At 41.2% G+C, this 17,137-nt stretch overlaps 2 protein-coding genes across 2 annotated transcripts; one reads left to right on the forward strand and one right to left on the reverse strand.

Annotated features, from left to right (window-relative positions):
* The first annotated feature begins 330 nt into the window (after positions 1–330).
* Positions 331–11,975, forward strand: coro1a (coronin, actin binding protein, 1A). The gene is made up of 11 exons (XM_079520660.1): positions 331–467; positions 2,097–2,300; positions 4,640–4,762; positions 4,879–5,008; positions 5,622–5,803; positions 6,496–6,615; positions 7,474–7,578; positions 7,930–8,075; positions 8,412–8,469; positions 8,592–8,810; positions 11,586–11,975. Exons 2-11 carry the CDS (start codon positions 2,103–2,105, stop codon positions 11,676–11,678), a joined length of 1,374 nt encoding a protein of 457 aa, XP_079376786.1. The 5' UTR covers positions 331–467; positions 2,097–2,102; the 3' UTR covers positions 11,679–11,975.
* Positions 11,976–12,112: 137 nt separating this feature from the next.
* cldni (claudin i) lies at positions 12,113–15,102 on the reverse strand. Its single transcript, XM_079520661.1, has 3 exons — positions 15,002–15,102; positions 13,428–13,560; positions 12,113–13,224 (listed from the first exon to the last, which is right to left on the reverse strand). Exons 2-3 carry the CDS (start codon positions 13,557–13,559, stop codon positions 12,721–12,723), a joined length of 636 nt encoding a protein of 211 aa, XP_079376787.1. The 5' UTR covers position 13,560; positions 15,002–15,102; the 3' UTR covers positions 12,113–12,720.
* Positions 15,103–17,137: the final 2,035 nt, after the last annotated feature.

Consider the following 17,137-nt stretch of genomic DNA (forward strand, 5'->3'; position numbering starts at 1 on the left):
GCAAGATGACTGAAAACGTGTACAGTCATTCATAATCATATCTGCAGTTATTCTGTATACTATTTGTCATTACAGTACCTCCGTGTACCCCTAGGTTTGATCACTGAACTCCTCAGACACCAAACCGCTTTTAATTAATTGCCAACCCGGCAGAGATCTTCATGTGATCTTTCGCATCTTGAGATGAATTCTTGCATTTTGTATACATTTTCGTCTCACAATGTTGACAAGAGTGGTTTCATGAACAAAAGTTGCAATATTGTTCCAGATCATCTTTCACGTCTGCAGGCTTTTCAAGCTCAATATGTAGAAGATAAAGAGGGAGGACACCTCCCATTTCCACCTTCATGTCTCACTTCCTCCATCACACGCAGACCTACTTAAAACTAGCGCTTCTGCATGGTCCTCATTCCTGTTGGCCGCCGTGCTTGCTGACCCTGACTTGAGCCATCAACTCCAACTGCCAGGTAAGCCTACCGCATCCATCTCCTGCACGGTGAAAACCCCTTTAACCCTGCAATTTACAATATAGGCATTTATCAGATGCTCTTAATCCAGAGCGATTTACATAGCGATTTACAGTAAGCAAGAATAACCCTGAGAGTGTATGGGTCCATTTGGTTACGTACACTCACATTTACATTGGATAGATGAACACTGAACAATTTCACCGTGTGCTTCTCCAGACATTCACCTGCACAATAAATTAATCTGAAGAGATTTCATTTAAAATCTTACACAGTAACAGAAGGTCAACAAGGTCTAGGATTTTTGCATAATTTCACAAAAGTTTGAACTCTTGTCCTGAAGTCACTCTACCTTTACTGTATGTTGAGTTAGTGAAACAAAATGTCTGAGCTTTATTCTGTAGCAGGCATGTCTTCCACTTTTGACAGTGAGAGTGAGCAACCCAAATTTAGGCCACTGATGAAATTAAGGCTCTCTATAAAGGATTATTGAATTAGGTGCAGGGTGGCCACAGGGGTCTTGTGATGCACATGTCAACAAAAGAACTACGTTTTGGACTCAAACGCATACTTTAGGCGCGGCTCTGGATTTGAGGAAGTCGAGCTGCAAATGGAGGTAAAACTAAAAGTCTTTCAGTCTAATTTTCATGCAGTTTGGTGGGCCTGCACTTATTTCAGTCACAGTTCACTGAAATTCCATCAGATTTTAAGCTTAAGGGTAAGACACATTTGTTTTTCAAAATGTAATTTCAGCTTCGCATCATTTATATTTTTAGCGTGACAGTGGAATCATTTCATTGTATGCATGTCCATTGACATAAGAGATCAAAATCATGCGAAACACAAGAACAAAAGAGAGCGTGTGTGAGAAGAAAGCAAGACTGTGATACATATGTTGTGGTTTGCTAGTTGCTCCATAGGATGTGGTTTAACTGTTGCTTGGGGTAAAGGTGCATGGTTGTGCATGGTGTATAAGCCTGCTTCTTTATGACACATTTTCACTTGTACAGTAGTCCCATGCAACTTTGTGATACGACACTGGTACAGTATATTGCACACTACCATGCTGTTGTCTTTTAGTCTCTGTATATGCATACATATCAAGTGATGCACCAAAATATGAAACATACCAGTTTCAGACAGACTGGAGGAAGTACGGTACTTGTGAAAGACTCTTCTTCCTCTTTTCTCAGCTTTCCTGTATTGTCTGTTTCCTGCAACTGTGTGTCTGTTACTTCATTTCAACATGATAGATCAGGCAGCTAAAGACCCAAATACATACACAGTGTGTGTGTACGTATGTATGTATGTATGTATGTATGTATGTATGTATGTATGTGTATATATATATATATATATATATATATATATATATATATATATATATATATAGTATGTGTGTCATTCAAATGAGTAACGTCTATGTACTTTTACTCTCCGAGTAACGTTTATAAGCCACAGTTAAGATGGCCTGGCCTGTAAAGAAAGTAGCTCTGTTTATATTTCTTTGCAACTCACTCAGTAAGAGGGATTTGATTATATTTTGTGTATCAAACAGCATTACAAGTTTTGTGTTACAGCCACAAAGACATTAATACCTTCCATTCTTTTATCCCCCTCCTCATTCAGTGCACCATGTCTATAAAGGTTGTGAGGTCCAGTAAGTTCCGCCACGTCTTTGGCCAGGCGGTGAAATATGACCAATGCTACGATGACATCCGTATCTCCCAGATGACATGGGACAGCAACTTCTGCTCGGTGAATCCCAAGTTTGTGGCCATGATCGTGGACGCCAGTGGAGGAGGGGCCTTCATGGTGCTGCCCCTGAGCAAGGTGGGCCTAAGCAAAAGTCATGGGGAATATCTCTGCATCCGGTTATTCTGGGGAAAGTTGGTAGGGGCCGGGGGAAGTGCCCAAAGGTGATATAATCATTAATACATGCAAAACACTTGCATTGAAGTCTTACCAGGAACATACTGCATGTAAACATCGACTTACATTTCAAGTTTATTTGTCACATCACAAGTTTACAGGAGTAAAGGAGTGGGAGAAACAAGCTCCCACACAAAATATAGCTATAAGAAATAAGAATAGAGAAAGAAACAAAGCAAAACAAATGAATATGCAAGATGAGATGGCATGAGAGAGGATATGATGCTTTAGTTTAGTGTCTTTGGTGATGCAGAAAATGGTTTTGTCTGCAAAGCAGTTTCCCACCAATTACATTTGAAATGTGTTGAATCTGTGAGTCTCCGCCCTTTTACCTGCTAGATGTGTCAAATTAGGACATTCTTGTCATAATGCTAAAGGACCATGTTTCAGAGCACAGTTGTATTTTTGTTTGGCTTGCTGGGCGGCATTGCACATTCAGCTGAAAAGGGAAGTTTCATGTGCCATTTCACCACTACACGTCACTCACTCTGATGTTGCGAGTTTTCTTTGCCATATTAGGAGTGCTTCACTGTCACATCAGTAAGGACAGGATGTGGTGTGAAAGTAGTTGGTTTTTCAGTCACGTATGAGTACTTTGGCTGCTTGCACAAGTTCTTTATGGTATTTCATTAGCAGGCAGATTACACAGTAAAATCCTGTGTTCATTAATGCTGAGAGTATAAAAATACGGGTAAAATGTTATACTCTCCCAGAGTTAAATTTACACTGAGGATTTTTAGTATGACTTAATCCATTGAGACCTGGAACGCATCCATGTCACGTTAGCGTTTAACCACATTAACCATTAACCCATTTTGGGGCGGGAACCCCTTTTGGTGTTTTAAACATTGTTATAATTTAGCTATTGAAAAATAGCAGATCTACAAGCTCATAGCGCGCCACCGAGTGGCGCGCTATGAACTTGTAGGTCTGCTATTTTTTAAAAATCGTTAAAATGTGCCTCAAATCTTTCCGAAAATTGTCATGATTTAGAAAACGTTTTTTTTTAAATTTCGACGTCAGGCCTGAATGGATTAATTGATGGTCTTGAGATATACCACCAGAATGCATAACTAGCCTAAAGAGGCTTGACTTTGTGAAACCACTCAAAGACTTATCTGTACTGTACTGTACTGTACTGTACTGTACTGTACTGTACTGTACTGTACTGTACTGTACTGTACTGTACTGTACTGTACTGTACTGTACTGTACTGTACTGTACAGTGTATGTTTTCTTGGGTCAATGTTCTTTTAGTCACTGTTAAGCACTGAATTAATGTTATTCGTGGTATATTTTTAAATGTCATTGAAGGGAAATATGGTAAAGAGAGAACAAATTGTTGATAATAATGCACTGCACGCCGGACCCTCTGTCTTGGGATGAATATTGGTGTTGTAAAGCTGGTCTAGGGTGTTTTTAGGTACCAATAACTTGGTCAGTGGTTGTCATTGTTCCCCAGTCAACTAGAATGTTTAGTGTGTGATTTATGGGGGGATGTTCCACTCAACACTTGAGTCTTTGTTTTGTTATGAGGCAAGCCTCATAGCAATGGGTATTGGAGATTAAATCTGCACTGGATACAAATACGAGTATGACATAATATGCTTTAATGCACTCAGAATATTCCAGGACCGATTTGAGCTGACATACATAAGGGCAGAGAAGGATGACAATTAGGGATAAAGATGGCAGCCCTGACTGTGCCAGAGGGCCACAGGAGTTGGTCTTTGTGTCTCAAAGTCACAGTTTATTCCTCGCCACTCGAACCCAGTTAACAGGCATTAGGAGTAATTGGGAGGCATACATATACAATTTCAGTATCAGCTGACTATCAAGTTTCCACGTCCTATCTGTGGTAACACATTCATTCATGTTTCCCAATCTCATCCAATTCCCAAATCAGTGGCCCTTTACCTTACCTCTGAACTAGAGCAAACTAGCTATTATATTTTAGCTCCTTGTCCTATTTAGCCTGAGGTACTGAAGTTCGAAAATGAAGTGTCATGTTTTGAAAAGGATTTGTTTAATAGTTTTTCCTGATTTTCTGCCTACTGTTTTGCTTCCTTACATTTGTGTTTTTGCTAAACTTTTTACAATATTTCATTGCGGCTTAGTTAAACGCTTTGTGTGATAAGTGACCAATGCTATTTAATGTGTAATTACTACTACTACTACTACTATTACTACCAAAAATAATAATAATTACTTTGTTTACCTCTCTCTCTCTCTCTCTCTAGACAGGACGCATTGATATGTCATACCCCACTGTATGTGGCCACACAGGACCTGTTCTAGACATTGAGTTTTGTCCTCACAATGACAACATCATTGCCAGTGGATCTGAGGACTGCAGTGTCATGGTAAGACAATACATCAGTGCAATTGCTTTAATGTTTTCAATAAGGCATTGAGTACATTTCCTTTGTTATTAGGCAAGTAAATTAAGTGTTTATGTGCTTTTGCTGACGTCTGACAGGTTTGGGAGATCCCAGATGGTGGCCTGGTCACACCTATGACAGATCCGGTTGTCAAGCTGGAGGGACACTCCAAGCGTGTGGGCACTCTGAGTTGGCACCCCACTGCCCATAATGTACTCATGACTGCAGGTAATAAATACACTCATCCATAAAGCATGCCTGCAAACAGGGTTCCATTTGTTGGGGAGAGGTTTTTTTTTTTTGTAAGATATTTTTGGGGCTTCCTAATACTTTCTGCCTGCCTTTGATATTGCCCCCTTGGTCAAGCTGGGAGGCGAAGATTGCGTTTTCGCTCTGTAGGTGTGTCTGTCCGTTCATCTGTCCATCTGTGTGCAGTAGTAAAGTAGGCCTGTAGAACATAGTTCAAGTAAAAGTTTACATACAAAGTATAGAAAAAGTCCTTCTCTCTGTCCCCCCCCCCCATTTTCTCCCATAAATCGAACCCTGCCTGTAAACACTTTGACTCACAAAAACTGATCAAACTGATCAAACCGGTCCAGAGCCCGGGCAGAGGCCTTTTTGGGGCGGTTCTGGACAACCGTGGGTCCAACCGACTCGACACCGGGCACTGCACGACACCGGGCACTGCACCCCCTGCTTTGGTGTGGAACGTGTGTGTCGAATTTGAAGTCGGTGGGGCTAACGGTTCTCTAGTTACGTGGATTACACACACACAGACAGAGACTTGGTGCATTTATGTTTTCTTTCATCTCCACTCATTGCATGCTACTGCCCTCTGCAGGTTGTGACAATGTGCTGATCCTGTGGAACGTGGCCTGCGGTGAGGCAATGATGAGGCTCGACACAGTACACACTGATATAATCTATAGCGCCGTCTGGAACAGGGACGGCTCCAGGATCCTCACCTCATGCAAGGACAAGAAGCTGCGTGTTCTGGACCCGCACAAGGGGACAGTCATCGCTGTAGGTTCCTCTAGTATTACTGGTCACACTGACTCACACTAATAATGTTTATATAATCCTCAGTACAATACAGGCCCCAAAAGAAGGACATAAGCCCATATTTGCCCCTGTTGGAAAATGGCCCGGCCTGTTTTATGCCCAGCTTTCCTGGGCATGATCATGATAAGCTATGGGCTGATCACCCCATAGCGATGATTTGATTGGCTGAGCAAAGTACCTATTGAAGATAAAAGTGAGGGCAGAAAAGTGAAGACGCCAAAAGTGATTGGCCGGAATGACTTTTGTGATGATTTGATTGGTTGAACACGTAATGTGATGTATGATGAATCTGATGTATGATGATAAGAGCGCCCCGCCCCTCACTTCACACGAGAGTGATTTTTTTAAACACTCAGAAAGTTAATGTCTGCCTTCAAAATTTCATATCTTTAATGCCACAACAACTTTCTTACAGGGCAGAATCTTGAATTTCCCCAGAATCTTAAATTATTTTCTGGAAAGGTTTTGTTAACTGGAAAAGTTTTGTTAAAATCCCATTTTAATGCAAAAAATGTCTTTTCGTGACCCAATCCTGGCTCACAACTATAGATTTTCCTCACAGAATTAACCTCTGTGTCCTCCGTTCTCTGGTACGCACAACCAACCATCATCAGTGCTCCTCCCTTCACTGACACCACCTTTCTGTCTTATAGGAGAAGGATAAGCCTCATGAGGGATCCAGACCCATCAAGGCATTGTTCGTGTCTGATGGGAAGATCCTCAGTACAGGCTTCAGTCGTATGAGCGAGAGGCAGGTGGCACTCTGGGACCCGGTATGTGTCAAGTTTTATATACATATAACATAAACATATACACGTTACACGTAAGACAACAGCTCTTCACTATCACCTGCTTGGAAAAACATGGAACTACAAGTTTAGTGTTTAATTTAAGTATTGTTTGATTAATGTGCCAAATAGGTCGCATGATCACAGAATCTGGAGTCTGCAGAGCCAAGACAAAACCCACTGTAAAATGGGGCATAGCATAGCATAAAATGGGGCATAGCAGTGGGCATGGTTTTCTGGTTCCACTGAAAAATTGGCCATTCATTTCCCCCATAGAGATTTACAAAAATATATTTATATCAATTATTTTAAGCCTAGAATCAAGCCATCCAGGATCCTGGTGATTCATGCCCATAAAACCTTTGATTCTGTGAAAAAATAAAAATGCCAAACAAAGGGTAACCTATTTATCAAATGTAGTATAATATAATTAAATATTCAATTATTTATTTTCACAGAATCAAAGAATCAAATCAATAATTGATATAAATATTTTTGTAAATCTTTATGGGAAAAAAATGAATGGCTGATTTTTCAGTGGAACCAGAATACCACACCCACTGCTATGCCTATAGGCATTGATGGCTCGGGCCGCTGGCGTAGCGGTCCTGGCACCTTCAGCCTGGCAGCGTGTCGCTGGTTCGAATCCCGATCCTGGCGACCTTTGCTGCGTGTCACTCCCCATCTATCTCCCCGTTTCCTGTCAGTCTACTGTCCTATAAATAACGGCATAAAAGCCCCAAAACAAATTTTAAGATAGCCATCGATGATACAGTTTATAACACATTTCATTTCATGTTAAATTCTAAATGTTTTCCTTTCCCTGAATGTGTGTTTCAACAGAACAGCTTCGGAGAGCCACTCACCTTGCAGGAACTGGACACCAGTAGCGGTGTCCTCCTCCCATTTTTTGACCCAGATACTGGCGTCGTCTACCTCTGCGGCAAGGTTCGACTTTTAGAGATCTCTCTCTCGCTCTCTCAGTCTCTTCCTCTATCTCTGGGCATTTCACCCTGCACTTTCCCTCTGACCCATACGCACACAAGCATGCACTTTTGCACGCACGCCTTCATGTCCCCAGTTAGACATTCCGTCACCAATAAGCAATAAAGTGGTTTAATGTCAACGTTTCTCCCAAAATTAGGCCATGATGTGGCCAGGAACACAGATGCACGCACGCTGACACACACACACACACACACACACACACACACACACACACACACACACACACACACACACACACACACACAAACACACGCACACTTAAAACATGTCGTTTCTTTATCCTTTAAATAGGGGGATTGCAGTATCCGTTACTTTGAGGTGACAGATGAGGCTCCATATATCCACTACCTCTCCATGTATGGCAGCAAGGAGAGCCAGAAGGGGATCGGATACATGCCGAAGAGGGGACTGGAAGTCAACAAATGTGAAATTGCAAGGTAAAATATTTACAGTTGCAAATTGATGATCCAGCTCATACAGTTGGAGGCCATCGATATTGTCCTTTTCTTTTTGCTGAGGTTTGCGTGATCTGCGCAAAACCCCTTTTGGTGTTTTAAACATTATGTTATAATTTAGCTATTGAAAAATAGCAGATCTACAAGCTCATAGCGCGCCACCGAGTGGCGCGCTACGAGCTTGTAGGTCTGCTATTTTTGAAAAATAGTGAAAATATTTATTTCAGAAAACTGGAGGATTTAGAAGGATTTTTTTTAATTTTGAGGTCAGGCCTAAATGGGTCAAATGATATATATTTTGTATTTTTTTATATCCAGATTCTACAAGCTCCACGAGAGGAAATGTGAACCCATTGTCATGACCGTGCCCCGCAAGGTAACCAACATCTTCTGATCTCACACTGAAGCACACTTTCATAACGTGTTATATATTGTTCAAAATTGATGAGTCCCAGAAAATAGCTTTTTCCCTCACAACTCTGCACTTCGCCTGTGCAGTCTGATCTGTTCCAGGAAGATCTCTACCCAGACACCGTTGGTCCAGAGCCAGCCGTGGAAGCTGACGAGTGGTTTGGTGGCAAGGCGGATGCCCAGCCAATCCTGATCTCATTGAAAGATGGGTTTGCAACAACCACAAAGACCAAGCAGTTCAAAGTTCACAAAAGTCTCATGAAGACCACAACTGCTTCCATGGGAGATCAGCAAGACAGCTGTGGGGTGAGGAAGTTAAAACTTCAATTCAGCCATCCTTATATAACTTATGCAAATCTCTGAGTCAACCTCAAACTCGGCATGCGTATTGCCGAGGAACCGAAGGAGTGCAGTACCCAGTGTGAAGTCGGTCGGATCGGCGGTTGTCTAGAACCATCAATCTGACCGACCGTTGATATGCCCATATATAGACAAATCCACGGTGCCCTGGGTGCAGCCATTGCTGAGGTGTACCATTAAGCGCAGCTTTACACCTCAGCACTGATTAGCTACACCTGGCCTACAGGGCACTGCTCCGTGGATTCGTCTCTACACATGGGTACAGGTACTCTGACGGGTACAACGGGTAATACAAAACCAAAATTTCATCATTCTTTAAGTAGCATGTGACGTGTGAAACTAGGGGGTGTTCAGGATTCTGAATCCATTCCAAGCATTAGTTTTGCACAAAAAACACTCCTTGGGCTAAAAACAGCCATAGCTACTTGCCCAAATGGTCAGCACATTTGGTTGTTAATTGTATGGTTGTTAATGGTATGGTCACATATTATGCTAATTACTCAAATTGCTCAACATGCAACTTTTAGCAACCAAGCTTAATCTCATCTGTTTAGCCTATAGATATAGAGTTTACATTAAAGGGATAGTTCAGATTTGTTTTGTTTAAGTTGTATGAAATAGGCTACTTGCCATTAATATAGTGGTTGCAACTGTATTAATTGATTGCCAGAGTCCTGTGGTGGGAGTTCTGCTCTGGTTTTGGTGAATATTAAGTAGTTCCGGTCATTTTGCGGGGGCCATTGGGTCCACAAAACTAGCATAATTTGTACTGTTAACCTATTTTGAAAATATTAGCGCAACTTTCGTTCAACTTTGACCCCTCTATCACATGGAACTCTTTTTTGGGCGTAGTGATATGGACACAAAATACATAGTTCCGTGTAATATGTTTAGGATCCATGATAATTGGATGGATGCTGTCATGGTCGAGGGATTCTGCCCTTCCAAGTCTACCTCCCACTCTACTGAGACCAAGATCAGGGTCGTGTTCAGGAGACAGGGGGAGTAGTTTATGTAGTGTTGGGCCATGTTTGAGTTGTGATCTGCCGCCGCATGAAGCATATTGTTTGTTTCCTCCATGAGATCATCCCAGCTGCTGTACTTGTTTGGAACAGGGAGGTTTGTGTTGTCAGACAACATCACTTGATTGATTGATTGATTGATTGAAGTATTTATTAACAGTTTGCAGTATTACAGTACATTTCAAGCACAACTTCAATACAAAAACTGTTAACTGTGGACGACACCATGCATAAAGCATTACACAGGGTCCACCATTTTCAATTCATCAGAACATTCAGAGACGTGCAAATATACACTTCTATATATTCTTCACTGTGCCACAGAACATTGACTTCCTAGTTCCTACGTTCCGCAACAGGTTCTGATCCAGAAAGCGTTTGTTTGTTTTGATGGCATTTTACTCCTCAGAAAAACACTGAGCCATGTGTTGGGCCATGTTTGAGTTGTGATCTGCCGCCCCTTGAAGCATATTGTTTGTTTCCTCCATGAGATCATCCCAGCTGCTGTACTGTACTTGTTTGGATCAGGGAGGTTTGTGTTGTCAGACAACATCACTGTGCCACAGAACATTGATTTCCTAAGTTCCGCCACAGGTTCTGAACCAGAAAGCACATCTGGATTGGCTGGCCAGCAGTCAGAAGTCATCAAGAGCAATGGAGGGCCTTGATTCCATCTGTGTGGCTGAGACAGTTCAAGGAGGGTTTTGCCACGTGTTAAATCATCAGCTGAATTACTCTTTGAGTCGACATATCTCCAGCTCTTTGTGTCAGTCAGTGTCTGAATCTCAGCTACTCTTGTGCCAACAAATACCTTGTAGCGACATGAGTCAGATCTTGGCCATAAATGGTAAATGGTGCATTTATATAGCGCCTTTATCCAAGGCGCTTTACATAGATTGTGCATTACATTCACCCATTCATACACTGATGGTGGCGGAAACCATGCAAGGTACCAACCAGCACATCAGGAGCAATTAGGGGTTCAGTGTCTTGCTCAAGGACACTTCGACACTAACTCTGGGGAGCCCGGGTTTGAACTGGCGACCTTGTGGTTACCATCCGGAAACTCTACCCCTGAGCCACCGCCACCCCAGCCATGATAGGACAGTTGTGGAATCTGTCCAAAGGGTCACTGTATGGTTGTGGCTCAGTTTCCGGGTCGAAGGACCATTTTGTTCAAACTGGAGCCACAAACCACCAGGAAACAAGGATTCCGAATCAATTATCCAGTTTATTTTGCAGGATAATGATGAAATCATATGAAACCAAATGGTTTCATATGATGATTGCTATGGTTCTACAAAGTAAACACGGGAAAATAAACAAGTTATAATATCTTTCTATATAAAACATCAAATTATAAATTATGAATAGACTTCCATAGTCTGGCCTCTAAATACTTTGATAATTGTTACTGCACTAAATAATCTGACAGGTACAATGAGTATTGTTATTGTGTAACCGTAGGGGTAACTATGTGCTCCAACGGGCATTACACTAGTTATATAGAAAGCACACTGTCACTGTTCTCTGATCAGGGTCTCGGTCTCCTGAAAACAAGTCTTAGGCTTTTTTCAAAACCTTTTTAACTTTTTTCACCTTTTCAAATGAAAGAGACAGTTAATTAGCCTTTACTCTCTGTCGTTGTTACTATGTTAGTATGACTAAGTCTCTCTCTTTCCCTCTGTCTATTTCTCAGGAGGTCCAGTCTTTGCGGAATGAGGTGAAGCAGCTCAAAGAAACAATAGCAGACCTGACCAAGCGTGTGAGCAAGATGGAGAGCAAGCTTTAGAGGAGAGAAGGAAAGTTTGAAACAAACAAATATGAGTGGAATAAAATTACGTGTAGAACAGAAAGAAAGTTGTGGCTTTCAGTTTTCTGATAGCGCAAGAGACAAAAGGGAGAGAAAATAAAATACACAAGATTTAATGAAATTTCAGGTACCACTGCCAAATATAAATGTTTGGTTTCGTTTTGCTTGAAGCTTGAATTTGTTTATTTGTTTTTTCTGATCAATTAGAAAATAATTACAAATGTTTTAATATATGCCTTTTCATATTTTCAAATAAAGTCTGTATTATTTTCCAAAACAAATGGAGTCATGTCACTTTACCTATCCTACTGATTTTGGTGACCCCATGCACAAGACAATTTCAAAATCCAAGCACACCTGCTGATCATGGTGGATGAACCCACACCACTTGACGGACAGAAACACACACAACATTTATTTTGTATTACATTTGAAGCATTTATTGATCATTGCGCAACACTGACAATTACAAAATACAATGATACTGATGAACAACTGGAAATACTAGTTTTCTTACACATGTTCCCTGAGGCCAACTTAGGTGCCTTTTTAACAGCATTTCTGATTAATTTCATAGTGAAAAGGATAAACTACAAAAATAGAAGAGAAAGAGGGAATGGGATAACATATGACACAATCTGAATGGTTTATGAGGAATACTACTTCATATCAACCATTCATACAGTATGAACAAGCTAACCTCAAACAGTCTCTTTTTTTTTGAACGAACTTGAACTGTAGGCTGTAGGTTATGAACTTGCCTATAGGTCTATATACGATAAATGTATTTTGGACACAAAATATGGAAAACCACACAATCCGCTCCTTACTTCCGTTTGGTTTTACAAACCCAAACACCTAACAGTGAAATGAAAGAAATTGAGCCAGTCATTAATATTCCATAATTATTTACAACCACCTCTTTCCGCCTCTATCAACAATACCGCCTTCCTTACGTCCTACAGTCCCCCCCAAACCCTCCAATCAATCCACATGTCCCCGCTTTTGCATGAATATTATATTACACATAGTTTTTGTTCGCTGGGGCGGGAGCACTGCTGTTGCTGTAGTATTTGGCGGTTCCCCCACCGGACTTGGGCCTGCTGAAGCAGCAGAGAAGGCCTCCAGCCAGGATTAGTAGAGCTCCTCCAGCCCAACCTATGAAAATGCAGGCTCCCAGTTCCTTCTTCTGGGATGCCATCACTAATGGATTGTTGAAGGCGGAGATGATGTTGTGGGCGGACCAGCTGACTGGGATGAGTATCAGCAGGCCTGCTATTATCATGCCTATCCCCGCGACCAGGCTGATCTTGGCCTTGGCGTCTTCGTTTTCCACACAGGTGGTGAAATCGGCGCCGGCAAAGAGAATGAGGAGCGTGAGGCCGGTGATCATTAGGCTGATGATGAGCATGGCCCGAGCAGCCTGCAGGTCAGCTGCGAGCACCAGCAGGGAGTCGTAGGACTTACACTGCTGCTGGCCAGTACTCTGTACCACACAGGTCATCCAGAGGCCCTCATTAGTGCTCTGTGGAGTAAGAGAGAATAAGAGAGAGAGATTTTATAAGTGTTCTTGGAATTCGGATGTTTTTATGTTTTTTATAGTGACTGTTCTGATGGTACATTGACCATATTCATGTGCACCCTGACCCCTGCCCCGAGTATGACATGAGACAAAATGACAAAATGGCCAACTGTGTTCATATGGTCAATAAGTCCTGTTTTGATTACCTGTGCAGTGACAATGTTGGATCCCACAAATGAGGAAACCTTCCATTTTGGAACCGCACAGCACACAATGCCCCCAATGAGACCAATGATCCCAAGGGCCACACAGACGATTTGTACGCCCGAAGATCCCATTCTAGGAAGAACAGAGAGAAAAGAAAAGGTTAGAGACACCAGATAATTCATCATGAGTATGACTTATAATAAATTGACATTAATTCAAGATTAAAGGATGGTCTGTGTTGAAATGTTCCTGTTACAGTACGTCCTACTCGGGGTGAGAAACCCCACCTGAGTGAGCTGACAAATGTCTGTAACTTAGTCAATACTTTAACTAGAAACACATTCAAGTTATGTTTGAGTTCAGTCAAAATTATTTAAAACAGTGGATTTCAGACATTTATATTTCTTTCTTTCTTCTCATTTTAACATATCATTATTCATTAAGCAACTGAGTATGAAGGCACAGTGTATGTGTAATCTCATAACTGTGTCACGCACCATTTTGTAACCGAACAAACAACTAACCCTAACCCCCACACACACATGTCCTGACAGGCCTCTACAGTATAGTGTAGTGTAGCTCTGTGACTGTGATTAAAAACAGGGTCTCAGAAACAGCCACAGGGCTTTCCTCAAGTCCTGACAGGCCCTGCTGCCACCCCATTCTGCTGCTACCACTGCTCAACACAGCCACGCCTGCTACATGGAAACATCTCCCTCACATTCTCTATCTTCCTGTCCATTGTGGAATCACCACTAGGGTCCGATTTGGGGGGGGGGGGGAATCCCTCATATGTTATTGTTGCTAATATCACAATCGCCATTAAAGCTTTTTTTGTACCAATTTTGGGGGATTTCTCTAAATATATCAACATTTTCATTTGAAAAGAATAGCAGATCTACAAGTTCACAACGTATCGGGATGTGAAGAAAATACCCCTGCATACAGATTATCAGAATAATGCAGGCCTCACCCATCTCAAAATGTTAACATATCTGATCTCATCTAATCTTATTTGATAGAGTACACCCACAGAAAATAGTTGCACACAAATGTATTTTAAAAAGGCCATGTTTCATTCTTCTGCTGAGAAACCACTCGGTCCTGTGTAAAGATTTTAGTTTTCTTTTATCTCTATTAAAATAAAATAAATCTTTGAATATCAAATAAATGCATTTCTGATTGTTTACATTGAGAGCCAGATAACTTGTGGGATTAAATACAATACAAAAACACATTTGCGGCTGTACCTAAAGAAGCCTTTCAGGTGACGTGCATTGTGTAGTTCTTTGCAGCTTTGTTTTTGTCCTTTGATTTTTTGGGACATTAATTTGCACCCTAATGAATTACATTTTTAATAGTGGCTCCCTTTTCTTGTTTGTTTAATAAAACTAAACATTGAAAATCATACACACTGACTGCATAGTGCATACACAGAAAAGGAGAAAGAACATTCAAACTACTTCCCTCATCTTCTGCAACAATACAGAATATTGCCTCTTTTCCAAACCCGCCAAAGATTTTAGTACGTTAAATGAAATCAAATTGAAATACCGTATAAAAGAACGCATACCTTTTGTGTTGTGTCTTCTTGTCTTTGACAGCAGAAAAAAAGCCCTGTTCTCTTGCTGCGATAGATGTTTGTTCTGAGTCTGTGAAATATGATGGGGTTATTTGTAGAGGAATGTGGGGTGTAGGGTGGGGTTGGAGGTAGGGAGGTGGGAGGTAGGGAGGTGGGAGGTGCTGAAGACCAGCATGGACTTGTCTGATACATATCTTTCCCTCTCTTTTTCCAACCCTGATTCAGGTCTCCATTCAATTGAAGACATGTGGAGGTACTGGTACTCCTCAGACAGTTTTGTGTATGCAAACACTTTTTGTTACAGTATGAGCTTACTTTAGCATGTTTTCTAAATTATTTGGTCCATGACTGGAAAAAAAATTGCCCTGTAGATCTTGATTTATCACTATTACATTAATATGTCATTGCATTTTTTCAAAACTATTTGGTCCATGACTAAAAAACAAACAAAAACAATTGCCCTGTAGAAGAAGAAATCTTGATTGATCACTATTACATTAATATTACATTAATATGTAATTGACTCTGGAACCCTCCAGGCTATGGAAAAACCTCCCCAAAAAGCAAAAATACTGTAGTTGTGACAACAATGACAACAGTGAGTCACTTTGATTTCTTGGATTTAAATGCTGAACAAATAAGTCATACCCAGTATTCCACATCTGCATACCATGGCCTCTCCTCTCTGTCGAAACTATGGGTGACGTATGTCAGCAGACTAATTTAGGAGACCGAGACTGAGTGGGCTGAACATTTACGTAATAGTGATCTGAGTGTCATGGATTTGTGGATCATGGGAAAGAGGGATAGGAAAATGATTGTTGTGAAACAACACAAAGCTGTTGCAGATATAGTACTATAGTACAGTACACACAGATACACATGCGCGCACACGCACACGTGAGGAGGAAGCCCAAAAAACCTTTGTGAGGCCTTTAGGAGGGCCATTCGAGCCGTTGCCCAGGTGGAGCCTGCAGAACCATTGTGGCTCAAGAATTCACCACTTCTGAAAGTGTCTGGTGCTGGTGATACATCACTGAGGATACATCCCAGGTATTTTCGTTCTTCTTTAATACATGAATAGAAAACAAAACATCTTTCTATGTTTCTATTAATGTATAGCTATAAAATTCTACTTTTATAGCTATTTAGTCATGTGAGTTTTACACCACAAAATAGACAGACACTATGATTTGTCCAGATATAGGCCTAGTGTAGTCAGGGATCCCAGTAATCCCACATATTTCTACAATTATTTTTCAAAACTATTCCATAACTTCTACACAATATTTGACCCCATTTATATTACTTTTGGAGAGTATATTTTGCATCCTATCTACGATGTCCTGAGCTGTTGGGTGCCCTAGGAACTCCAAGCCTTCATATTTGGGATTAGACTCTCCCCCTGTGCTCTCTCTTGAGCTTGGCTTTCGAAAGCCATACAGCATTAAACACACACTTTCTAGGCAGGGTTGCAGATAAGCAAACTGCTTACGTTTTTAAATGTTAACATCCCTGTGTCAAAAACTGCATACGGCTACACCAATGTGTACCACGTGATTGATTTATATTGCATCCAAACAGCTCAATGATTCCAACGTGCAAGGCTGTCAGCCTGTCACATGGTATATATAAGTAACTGATCGACAATGCATCATACAGGTAACAGGTGGACTCTCTTGTAAACAAGTGTAATGCTTTATGGTGTCGTCCACTCACAGTTAACAGTTTTTGTATTGAGTTGTGCTTGAAATGTACTCTTACTGCACTTACTTCAATCAATCAATCAATCAATCAATCATGGTCCTATGATTGCGGTGGGTGCGATGTTTTGCTAGCTTGTTGCGGCCACATGTCGCATTTACTATGAAATCGGGCATTTCCTGTCAGTTGTTTGGTTGGTCATGCCCCCATGTATGGTCATGCCTTGTGACATCACGTGATGTCATCAATATTAAGCCCCTATATGGAGATCCCTGATGTCATCAATATTGGCCAGCAACTCTACTTCTGACCTCAAACCCTTAAATCTCCATATATGGAGATGACCTGTTCTGACATTCCATAATTTGATCGTTCCCCATCCATCCTTCCTCTTTGATGTCTCCCTTTTGACTCATACCTGTC

The sequence above is a fragment of the Electrona antarctica genome (assembly GCF_951216825.1).
Source record: "Electrona antarctica genome assembly, chromosome: 14".
In the NCBI taxonomy this organism is placed as follows: domain Eukaryota; kingdom Metazoa; phylum Chordata; class Actinopteri; order Myctophiformes; family Myctophidae; genus Electrona; species Electrona antarctica.